General features: G+C 39.1%; 1 protein-coding gene across 1 annotated transcript in view; it reads left to right on the forward strand.

Annotated features, from left to right (window-relative positions):
* alcama (activated leukocyte cell adhesion molecule a) overlaps positions 1 to 12,342 on the forward strand; it is a gene marked incomplete at its 5' end in the record, with an annotated part of 64,466 nt that extends 52,124 nt beyond the window's left edge. Inside the window, 6 exon segments of the mRNA XM_035666905.1 lie at positions 571 to 692; positions 1,572 to 1,701; positions 4,266 to 4,292; positions 6,137 to 6,242; positions 6,651 to 6,769; positions 8,848 to 12,342. Of these exon segments, the coding sequence (XP_035522798.1) occupies positions 571 to 692; positions 1,572 to 1,701; positions 4,266 to 4,292; positions 6,137 to 6,242; positions 6,651 to 6,735 (470 nt within the window).
* Positions 12,343 to 12,651: the final 309 nt, after the last annotated feature.

Below are 12,651 nucleotides of genomic sequence, written 5' to 3' on the forward strand. Positions count from 1 at the left end.
CTGTTAAAAGGCAGAAACCTAGGGCAGACCCTTCGGCTCTAGGTGGGTGGTCATCTGCCCTGACCAGTTGGGGTGACACAGACAGACAGACAACAGCAGCAACGATGGGGGATAGCGAGCAGCGACAACAGCAAGAACTGTAGCAATAATAATGCTTAATAACTAATAATGACAATATCATTGATATTAGCAACGGCAGTCAAGCAGGACCATGGCTCCACCAGGATCGATAAGAACCTGCAAGACGATAAAGCACAAGAACTCCGGGGAGTTATCACAGGAAGAAAATGTCTACTTATAAACATTTTAATTTTAACATTTTCACTGACTGAACAAAATGTTAAGAATACAGTATTTAACCCTCACCTTGAGACAGCTTGCATACTGCGTCTTCACTTCCTAGTGCATCTCTTTTTCATAACTGAAGCCAATTCAATAGTTGAAATCCATCAGGACACCCTGCTTTCACCTCTGAAAAAAGCTGGAGGTCGTATAATTTTCGATCAAATGAATTATTTGCTTGAGATAAAACGTTACTGAACTAAAAACATCATAATGTGTCTCCATCAGGAAAGCCTGTGATCACCAGCCTAACCAAACACCGCGCCGGCGATGCTCAACACAAAGTTCTGACATGTGAGGCCGAGGGAGTGCCGGAACCCAGCTTCCAATGGAGCGTCAACAACACAAACGTAAGTGTCGGAGCATGGATGAGTGAGTGTTTTAGTATCTTTAGTGAAAGAGAAGGAGCTGCGGCAAAAGCAGCAAAGTGAAGTGAGATAAAAGCAAACAGTGCAGCGTGGTGTGATTAAAGTGTTCTTTGAGGAGCCTTCAGATTTTTCCTCAGCTCTTGCCATTTAAGTAAAGAGAGCTTCTGAGGTTTTCACTCTTCTCTACCATTTCTACTAGATACATGGTTGTCACTGGTGACAGTATGCAATATGTCATGCTAGGTTTTTACAAGGCTTGATCAAAGATGGTGGTGGTGCACTGTCACAACCCTGGCCGCGGCCTGGATTTTCAGAGATCAATGGAAATGCAAACAATGTTGCACATGTATTTAAGAAGGAATAAAACTTTTCCTTTAAACCTCAGTTATTTGAATTAGCCAAGAAATCTCTAAGACAAGTACACTGTGAGGATGATATTCAGCCTCAGTGCAGAACACGATTCTCTCTAATAAATAATGTTCTTATCAGGATGAACTGTGATGAACTCTTCCACGAGCAGGTAATGCTCCGACAACGAGGCAACATTAGATTCAGGTTTGTTGGCAGGGAAGCAGGTGTTTACTTCTGCAATCAGAATGACTGTGCAATTTTTACCTTTAACGACTCCCCCTGCATATCGAGTTCAGCTCCACTGTCTGATGTCAACATTTGTGGTAATTTCCTCCCATTATCGGTCTTCCCACTGTCCCACAATCACCCACCTGCCAAGCAATATACAAACTATCCTGTAGAATTGTAAAGCTGATAATGTAACTAAGGAGGCTGCTATGTGTTTTAGTTTTTTTCCCCAAACATTTTTTGAAGCCTTATATTCCTGTTTTTTTTTTTCTGTGCCTACAGGAGGAGAGCTCTTACATCAACGGCAAGGCCACCCATAAGATCACTGTGATTCCCAGGGTGAACCTGAGTATCACCTGCACCGTCAGCAATAAGCTGGGAGAAGATGTCATGACCATCAATGTCTCCTCTGGTAAGTTGTCAACGACTTGGATGGTTAGTTTTATATTCCCTATTGTGGGAAATGAGAGAGGTGCATGGTTCTGTGCGGGGGAAGTTTCAGCTTTGAACAGAAACATGGTGTATTTTGACTTGCGCCGCTGTGGTACTGCCTTTTGTTGTTTGAGTTCATGTATTAGGCTAATTAAGCAGCATTAGTTGAAAACAGAGAGACGAATCAGTGAAATAAAACTTAAGCTCAGTTGTATCCATTCTCCATGCACGGTTTTTAATGTTCCTTAAAACAAGGACTCGCAGACATTTGCTGTATAGTGACAGCTTCTCTCTTTGACGCTCTACACATCATTTTCTACAGCTCAGCTCTGTAGAAAACAAGCAAGCTGCTGGTGACTTGATGATTGTATTTCTGCCAGTGTGTGACTTTACAGTTAGAGAGGATCTTGCCAGGAGCTTTCAGCTGCAGCCTCATTTTAATAATGAATGTCCATTGTAAGACTGCAATTCCTACAACAAAAGAAGCTACATTAAAGAGGACAGCATCTTAACAGTGGACACCAACTCAAAGCATATCTGCTGTTTGTGGTAATTCAAGTTGCTTGAGTGAGAGCTATTTTGTCTTTTATGGGCAACACATAAGATAAAACATAGTGAAATTGCATCATTGTACCAACATAAATACAGGAGTATAAGGAATAAGGAGATTTATAAAACTACTAAAAAGGAACATATTGATTGATTTAAAAAGAATAAAAATCTTTGAAGTCCCCCTCCAGTATTGTATTTGTATCTGTATTGTTTCTTGTTCCTACAGTGTGCTGTTTAAATTATGTCTGTGCAGAGTTTGACACTAGAAGGATGTTTTTACATTCATCTGATGAAGTGGAAAGTTTCTCTGTGCTCGTGGAAAGTTTCTCTGTGCTCATTGAAAATCGGATTTTAAGGGGCGGAGCCTAACAGCATGATCTGTGACGTCATCTTTAAATTATAGCTGTTACATTTAAGCAAAACATATTAAAAAATAAAAGTATTTATTTCTGGAATATAAGTATAAAGAATGAGTTAATCCGTGATAAAACCTATTTCGGCAGTAAATACAATAGAGTGATCAGCAGTGTTCTTACATTTTCAGCTCACATCACAGCAGCATTGTGGTTGAACACTGAGAACAGGGACACTACCATTCTGACAAAAAAGTATTGATTTCTTTACTCATCACACTGCTATTGTTTGCAGCTTTACAAATGAATCACTGCAGATGTTTTAACAACAATTATTCTACACCATACTAGGCTCTGCTATAATTAGTCTAATTAGTCGCGCGTCTACTGTAGTCCAACTTTGATTTGTACTTTTTGTTATTAGAAAGGTTGCTGTTACAAAAAACCAGTCTTTAAAGGATGAGTTGAGGTTTTTTGTAGCAGTGTTGTATGATAAAGCAAAGTCAGCGGGCTCTCAATTTGGAGAAGCAGACAGGACTACCGGCACAGACACAAAGCAATGTACTGCTGTGGGTGGGGGCAGCAGAAAAACATATTTTAGCCACTAAAAAAGGCTATATTAAGAATATTTTCACTGCTTTACCTTGCCGTCAGACAGCCCAATCTGACGGGGAACTCAAGTGTTTATATCTGGTTTAGTCTGGTGGTTTTGGAGAGAGCATAGATCGATATAACGGCTTCAGTTTCCTGTCAGATAGGGCTGTATGACAGAAAGGTAAAGCGGTAGAAATATTCCTAATATAGCACCTTTACTGACATTGGGCCTTTTTAGTAGCTAAAATAGTGTTTTTTTCCGCCATACTGTAACACACTAAATATGGATGATTCCTTCATACGACCCCACCTGAACTATCCCTATCCCTCTCTACTAGAAGCAGTTTTTTCCTTTCTCTGAGAGCACTGTATAATTGTCCTTTGTTCCATTTTCTACAAGTCATTTGAACCTATTATCAGCAGCAGTTGTTGAATACTAACTCAGACTGTTGCAGGATGTGCTTATGTGAAACATTTACATACACTCCCTACTCTCTGCCAACTACGGTTACTGGGATGAAAAAAGCAAAACAAACAGGAGTATTTAATGACTGTCAAAGGCTAATGGTGAATCAGAAGGTTCTGCTTCTGCTTCTGATTCTGATTCTGAATGCTACAGCAGTATCCTTACATTTCATACATGCTGTTGCCATTGCTGTTCCTCCTCATTCTGTCTGCCATAATCCTCTTTCCTTTTGTCTCTCCTCCTTCACCATCTCCTGGCTTTGGCTGGATTTCCTGTTTGTTAGGGTGCTAAACCCATCTCACAGTTCTTCCCCTGCAGTCTAAGAGCCACTGACTGGCATATTCTCTGAAAGTAGAGTACATTGTTGCTTTTAGAATGTACTGTAGCTTTCCTCTTTCTAAAAAGGTACAGTTTGCTTGCTGTGAGGCTCAATCTTTAAAACTTTTTATTTTGTGAGGCTGCACCTGTCCTGGCTGCTCTCACTGTGAATGCTTTCGGTTGTTTTAGACAAATAGCATATGTTTGTCTTTGTTTAGCTTTTTTTTTATGAGTTCTAATTTTATTTTTGTTTGATTTCAGTTTTTAAGGAAGAAAATTGGAAACAAGGTAAGAGTTTCCTTTAAATATATCAAATAGGAGTAGTATCATAGAAAATATTTGTCAACTTATCTTTGTAGATTATCTTATGATGCACCAATAAACACTCATCACTCTCTCTTCATGTTTAAACTCAGACCCATATTCATCACCTCACCTGCTGACAATACAGTGTATAAACACCTCATCTCAACTCTTCCATCTTTGTTACCGTTCTTAAGACTGGTTAACTAATGCAGAGGAGATTATCAACAGTGCCTGATGATTATTAAAGGCCTGTGCATAGTTGCCTTTAGTGACAAAAACACAGTCATCAAATAGAGATGCCAGATGTTGGCATCTCAAGATTGGCAATTACATTTGTAGTGTTGAAGGAATGCGACCTGGCTTCTTCTGTATTCTGATGCTGAGCAATCATTGAAAATAGCAACAACCGCAGACATACTTGTCTCATATGTACATAATTAAAGTGTCATCTAAAGCGTAATATTAGCAGAAATGGTTATTTAGGGTTGTTACTGATGTTTAATTTTACAAGTTATACAGTATATATGAAACTTACTTGCCACTGGACGTCATGTTAGAACACCAGCATCTCAGGTCAAGACAATAAGAGAGAAACAAAATAGAACAGGCTTTGTCTTTCCAACAGTCATCAACACTGATTTGGTCGAAATAAACCCTTAATTCACCAAGATGTGAAAATATTTGTAAAAAGGGATGCAATGGCCGCAACAAACGATAATTTTACACTTTTACTTTTTGCACTACATTTTACCCTATGAATTTCTCCCACGGGGGAACAATAAAGGAACATTTTATCTTATCTTAATGTTAATCCTTTGGGACAAATGTGACCATCAAACCCTGACCACAGGCAGAGGTAGTGTGACACCATGACTCCACTATACAGTATCTGTATGTGCCGATCATCACCTATAATGCCTTGATATAAACTAAATATACACATGGATAGTAAGCTACTAGTCATTCAAAGTATATTGTATTTTAAGTACATTATATGGTATTCAAATAATAAGACATTTAAATTTAACATGTAAAAGATTAGTTAAACAGTGATCTGTAGCTGCAAACAGCCTCCTATCATTTTCTTATCTTGTCATTTTCAAATCCTGTCAACAAAACAAGTCAGTTTAACCCTTATACTGTAGTGACAAAGTGTCGGTCTACAGGATATACACATTATTCACGACAGTGACGCATACCGCACACCTGCTATCCGTTGTAGTTGTAGTGTCAGATAGCGTTGTTTGGCACCTACAGCACAGCTGCCATTAATCTGCCGAGGGAACGGAGAGTGACGATAATAATATAATATATAAATGTGATGGAGCCAAACGTCAAAACAGTTAGCAGGTGCTCTAACATTAATGCATTTTCTCGTCTCCCTGACACACTGATACACCTCTCCTGTTCCATTAAGCAGCACGCCAGCCAACATCTCCTTCCCCAGAGTCTCCAACATTTCAGCACGTGCTGCAGATGTTTCCCGGAATATAAACAACTCGTATCACCGCGGTAACAACAAGAACAAGTCGCTGAACTATAAACACAAAGACAAAGCAGTAAAGTGTTGCGTGATAAAGTGTTAGCCAATGAAAGTTTATGGCTTGAGCATAAATGAGTGCAAGCAGAGGAGAGTTTGAAAAGGTGGTGGGACCAAGCTAACATCACAGAGAATGAGCTTCTGAGGACACGTTATGATTTTGATGTCTGTGCTCTCATCAAGTTAAAAGTGAATTCATTTTGGTGCTTTCTGTTGAAAAGCTTCTCTGTGAGTACAGTGTGTGTTAGTCCTGCAGCTGAAGCAGAGCACTGTTGTCTGTTTTCAGACGATTCAGAGGACCAGGCCAAGCTCATAGTGGGTGTCGTGGCAGGGCTCCTCTTTGCTGCCGCCGTGGTGGGGATCATCTACTGGCTGTACATAAAGAATTCAAGGTATGGGAACATTTGCATTTTACATTTAAATTTCAAGGCCCCTGCTTGAGTCCTGGTGACACTACTGCATTCCAAACAGAGGGAGAAAGCAGAGTTTGTACTCCTGAGAGTAAATCTGGAATAATAATCAGAGGGAAGGTGGTCATGGGTTACAGCCACAGTCTCCAACAAAAGATTGAACAAACACTCCTGGCTGCCCTAAAATGATCATGTGTCCAAGTGCTAATGTAGGGTGGGAGGTATTCAGAGCACTAGGGGAGGAAGTAGGAAGGTGGCGTGGGCATATTGAAAAGAAGAGTTAGCAGACAGCTGTGGAGTGACTGACTGTGCCGTCTGGGGCGGGGTGGGGGGGTTATTCTGTAGCAGAGAAAAGCATCATGCTTTTGCAATGTGTATTCACTACAACAGACAAGGAAGCTGGAAAACTGGTGAGAAGGAGGTGGGGACATCTGAGGAGAGCAAGAAACTAGAGGAGAACAATCACACTGTTTAAAGGCACTCAGGCTGTACTACTGGGGATAAAAGAGGTAAGAACTGTCTCACACACACACACACACACACACAGTAGAGATGTTCCGATACCATTTTTTCCTCCCGATACCGATTCCGATACTTGTGACTGTGGGTATCGGCCAAGTACGGTACCGATCCGTATCCAGTATGATCTATAAAAAAATATCAAAACACTACTACGCCCTTGCATGACTGTGATATGGTTATCATTGTGGTAGAGCCTGCTCAGGGGTTAAACCCTTTCGTAAAACATGATACATGGCAGCAAATTCAAGCCATTTATTTTTTTTTAAAAACCAGTATTTTTTGTAAAAGCAGTTGTTGCAACAGCAACTTAACTAAATAATCTAGCGGAATTAATTATTTTCTTAAAGAAATGAAAGTTGCAGCCACAATTATTTTTGCTGGTGGGAGCATCCAGCATGAAATTACTGCCAACACCGCCAACATGATATGCTAGTGCTAGTTAGCTCCTTGTCTAACAGGGTGTCAGTGGACCAATTCCTCCCTCGTTCCCTCTAAAAACAGCAGCTGCAGGGTTGGCAGCACAGGGGCCACTGTTTTCAACGAGCAGCGAAGAAGAACTGTGTCAGAAGCTTAACAGAGGCTAACCAGTATAAATAGATCCAATTTATAAATGACGTGGTATCCGGATCGGTGCTGACTCAGTACTCACCGATACCTATTGCCCCATTTTCGGCAGCTATTGGATTTCCGATACTGGTATCGGAATCAGAACAACTCCAACACCCACACACACAGGCGGAATCTGATCAAGTTACATTTCAGATCAGATTAATCCATTTTCATCACAACTTGTTTCTTATGTTTGGAAGTTCTTATAGGTTTGGCCATCAGTCCTATTAGTGCAAAGCAAATGATTAGCTGAGATCTCGTAACATGGCAACATTGTTAAACATCAGAAAGGGATCAATGCTCAAGTTTATCAAAAATAGTCAACAAAATGTGATTGGCATTTTACAGATTGCTGTGTAGACTGCAAAAATGGCTGGCAACCTAAATTACTGTTTCATTTATAGATTCACTTTTTAAAACAAAAATGTATTAACAATTTTGTATGTTTTTCAGTCTGCTTTCTCATAGGCCTTTTGAGATCATGTCACTCTAGAAAAAGCATGTCTAAGCTGAAGTGTGTGTAAGCTGCACACATTATCTGTTGTTAGTCATGCTGTGGCTCTAGGGATGGCAGTGTAAGTTTTTAGTCCAGGCTGACATATCTCAGCATTTATATTGGATGGATGGCTGTGAAACCCTGAAACTTATACCTGTTAAACAAATTTCAACCCGGGGATCAATGAAGTATATCTGATAATGATTAAAATCAGTATGTTAGCATACTACCAGCTCCTTGTGATGTCACTGTGTCCCCAGATCTCAGCGGTTACTTTGGGGAGTACAAGGTTGTCATATTTGATAAGACCAAAATGCAACCCTCAAAATTAAGCAAAAATGCCAAAGACTGGAGTTCCTCTAACGACCACTTGAGGCCATCTCCAGCAGGGAGTCAATCTCTAAGGCCTCAACCATACAGCAGAAATTTACAGCCTGGTAAAAAAACGCTTTTGGTCTCTGTAGCCAATTTCATTGTTTATCACAACTGTACAGGGGGTGAATTTTTATATAACTCACCTGTTTAAATTATATTAAGGCTTAAAGTTATGGAAGTTAAGGGCATGGTTACTTTGAGTGACAGGTGGGTGCCATCACAGCCTGTTTTGAGTAACCAGGCTTCATTCAGCCTGCCTCAGCCAGACCCACTTGCCATCTCTTTGCCCATTTTTGGATTGGTATCAGGACTGCTAAGATGTTAGCTCACACTGAGCTATACAACGGCTCTTCAGAAACCTATGTGTGATGTCACTACATCCATTTTTAATTAGTCTTTGGATCGGACTGATGGCCAAAACCAAGGAAACAAGATCTAGGTTATCATAAACTGGAATTAACCTTTAAGATTCATTTGAATATGTGTGTATTTTTTATGTATTTCATATGTTAAAATCTTTATCATTATTGAAACGACTGTTGTTAATGACTATATTTCACTGTATGTCTTTTTTTGGGGAAGAAGAAGTTGAAAGCAGCTTGCAACATTAAAACTACAGACTCCCAGTTGGCTCCATCAGGTTCCACACAAGCAGCAACAATCAGAGTAAATTTCCACTAAGTCGTGCCCACAGCCTGCTGTCCCACCTCACTGTTTGAAGTCTGCACTGAGGCTGCCTCGTGTTACTGTGCCATTTTGCTTTTTGTGTTCCTGGTGAATGCTCCCTGTTATGTTTCGTTTGAGCGATTCTGTGAGGCTGTGTGGTGTAGTTTTTTCTTTAGGATTTTTTTTTCTTTTGTTCTTTTTGTTCTTGAATCTCTTCAAAGAATGTAAATTCCTTGTACACTTTTTAAAGGCCTGTATAACAAATCACAATTATGCGTGTGCCCTGGCTGAGCATGCCAATGTTCATTTTTGTTCTTATTTTTTTGTGCGCTGTGTGTGGAAAAGCATTTGCACAAAGAAAAAGACACTTCACTGCTGTATAATCTCTACCCAAGCTGTCCTCAAGCTTTTCAGAAGATAACCTCGACATATCCATAACCTCCTAACTTAAGTTTTCTTTGTTTGAAACACTGGCCAAAGGATTTTCTGAATATCTAGTTAATGGATGCCAATCACAGAAGAGTCCTTGTTATAGACATTGTATTGGACTGGATGTACTGTGAATGATTTTCTGTACATGCAGTTTATTGTAACTGTAACCCCAAAGAAACTAATTTAGCAGGCAATCACACAGAGAGGCATCATGACAGGCGCTTCAAAAACGCCTTGGCAAAGCGCGTTGGGAAAAACTGATCAAGTATGATTAACCAGTCCCTCCAGGATTTTGCAGGATTTTTTTTGATTGTTGCAGCCTAAAATGCCTGATTTGACAGCAATGCATGTTGCAATGTTTTTTTTGCAATGAAATTGGGAGTGAAAGTGAAAAATTATTGTTATTATACTGATGGCAGCTTGTTCCAGTGAGAATAACATCTCATTGTTTGGAGAGTTCCAAGTAACTTTACTAAAAAAGGCTCAGGATTATTATAACCAGAAACAAGGAAGCGAGGTTGGTGGCGTATGGCTCACCATTTTGCGCAGGAAACTGCAATGATTGGTCAATTTGTTGAAAAGTTGCTTTGATTGGACAAAATTATAAGTCGTACAGAATTCATAGTTAATGATTGAATTTGCATTCATTGTTTGCGATCACAACATTGCAACTTCCTGTAGGGACTGATTGACAGATTTCAGCAGACGTCGGGCTCTAGAAGAGTAAACTCTAGCTCTTTAGAATTGGATAACTGAGTCTACCCCACTACATCCCTGCTCTGTAGTTCTCTCACAGTCCAACAGCTAGCTAGCTAGCTAGCTGAGCTGTTTACCGCTATAGTAAACAGCATCAAATGGGAAGTAAATGGTAAAGTAGTAAAGTCTGGCTCTTTGATTGGCTAGTTGGATAGTTTAATGCATGTCTAAAAACCACTAGAAAAACATGCGGTGCAGGAGAGGAGCGCACAGCAGGCGCACTGTACCCAAAACAATGGTTTTGTTGCTGATCCGTTTCTAGCAATGCACCTCTGTGTGATTGGCCGTGTTGTGCTAGTGACTACATTTTATTTATTTATTACTCTTTTAATATTATTACTTCAATTATTACTCCCTGCCAACTGTAATTAGTTACACTTCTAGTTATTTTACCCATCTGCTACTCCCCATAAGATTGGTAACTGTGTTTTATTTGTTAAAATCAAAGTAATAGAAGTGTTTCCATCTTCCAAGGTTACAAAAATGAATTTATGAATGTGATTGGATTGTTTGATTTCAAATTAGCAGGGAGGTGACAACAAAAATAAGGAAACTAAGGTTGTAACTAATTATTTTTTTGAGAGGGTAACTAATATTATTACTGAAATGTATTAGTAATTAGTTACACTACTACCCTATTACTGGGGAAAGTAATATTACTGTAATATTATTACTAGTAATGAGTTACTGCTCGACACTAGGGATCAACCCCATACTGTGTTCTAAATTGCATTTGTGAATTGGCATTCAGCAAATGAAACATTAGTTGCTTTTGTTGATGTCTTTTGTCTCAGGAGGGATTTTTAATTCCTTTATGTTGCAAATAATTTGAAATGATTGAAATAATTTCTGAAAATGCAAAAAGAAATGAAAAGGCAAGAAGTCACTGGAAACGTGCAACAACTTGTAAGAAATTCAAAAGTATGTTCTGCCATAACTTTCTTCTTTTTGAAGTTCATGTGGTTTAGTTTAATACACTACATTGTTGACAACATGTCTTCACCTTTCTGCTCTACAGCTTCTGTACCAACCTTTTGAGGTTGGTAGGTTTTTGGAGTAGATTTTAATACTTGCTGTTTTGGTTTTGGAAGAGCTTTACTGATGCCAGGTCTGAATTCTATTTTTTGTGTTTTTGATGTATTTATATTCTGTGTGCAACCTACCTGGATGGCGATGCTGCAGCATGCAAGATAGTTGTTTTTATAAGCCTGCGCAGAATGCATCATGTGTTGAAAAGGTACTGTATGGTAGGAGAGTTACATGACAGTTAATCAGGCGATACAGTATCTCAGCTCATTCTCTGATGTTTTAATATTATTTTTAGCCCAGTGGTGTGAAGGATAACACAAACTGAAGACAGTGATTGAGATTGGCAGATTAGATGAGGTGCATAAAGATGTTGGATTTTACAGTTTTGCTTTGACTCATCCCATAATGCAACAGCCCAGTGACCCACCAAAGAGAGCGTTGAAAAGACGGCTTGAGTAGAATCCTAAACGTTGTTGTAGTTCACTAGTTTACAATTCTCAATGTGTAAACCTGCTGAATACATCTACATATTTATGACTCATGTTCTGATGAATAACTTGACAAAAAAGAAGCATCAACATTTCACCTCAACCTACAATCCGTTAATATTTCTGAGGATACCGGGGGATTAAGACTATTGCTAATAGTCAGGATTATTTATAAGAAATTTGAGTTTACATCTGGCTAACGCCTCCCTGACCGCAATGATTTTAATCACCTTGCATCATGAATCCCATTAGTATGGCAAGACAGTAGCAATTGCAGTCTTTTAAATTGACCTTTTCAACCGCTTCAGGGCATAGTTAGCAGCGTTAATTTGAAGGAACCGTGCACTAGTTAACTTTGTGATTGTCTTTGGGATGCCACTTTTACAAACTGTATCAAAGAGATGATAGTCCACCCTTTTTTTTTTTTTAACACCATGTAGAAGTTACCAATGCAGCGCACTCCCCCACCTCGCATCTTCAGAATTACGGCAGTATAATCAGATTGTGGGATGGTTGCGAAGCTATATGACATGAAAGCAGAAAGTCGGTATTTTTAAGCACCTGGTCCATCGTTTTCTCATACCTTTTGTTCCTTTTCAAATAATCAGGTCAGCAGTGAAACCAAAGAGGGTAAGATGAGAAGGCCATAGTAGTGTTGTAAATACAGACTTTTGTTTTTGTACTGTTGTTGACAATAAAGTGTTTTGAAAAAAAAATGCATGTGGGTTTTTGTCAATGAGTAACATTTAACATATAAAGCCATATTTCTATGCACAACATTTAGCTTTAAGTTACCTTTTCTGAATTATGTTTGCATTATAGACATTTTTTACAGCAGCCATTTTGACATGAAGCAGTAGGGTAAACATAGCTATTAATTATACTAATCAAGGTTCCATTCCATTTAATTCAATTTCAATTCAATTGAATTGTATTTGTATAGCACCAATTCATAACAGAAGTTATCTCAGGACACTTTTCAAATAGAGCAGTTCTAGACCATACTCCTTATAAAAGT

Source organism: Morone saxatilis, unplaced genomic scaffold (genome assembly GCF_004916995.1).
Source record: "Morone saxatilis isolate NCDOM2014 unplaced genomic scaffold, NCSU_SB_2.0 Contig20, whole genome shotgun sequence".
NCBI lineage: Eukaryota > Metazoa > Chordata > Actinopteri > Moronidae > Morone > Morone saxatilis.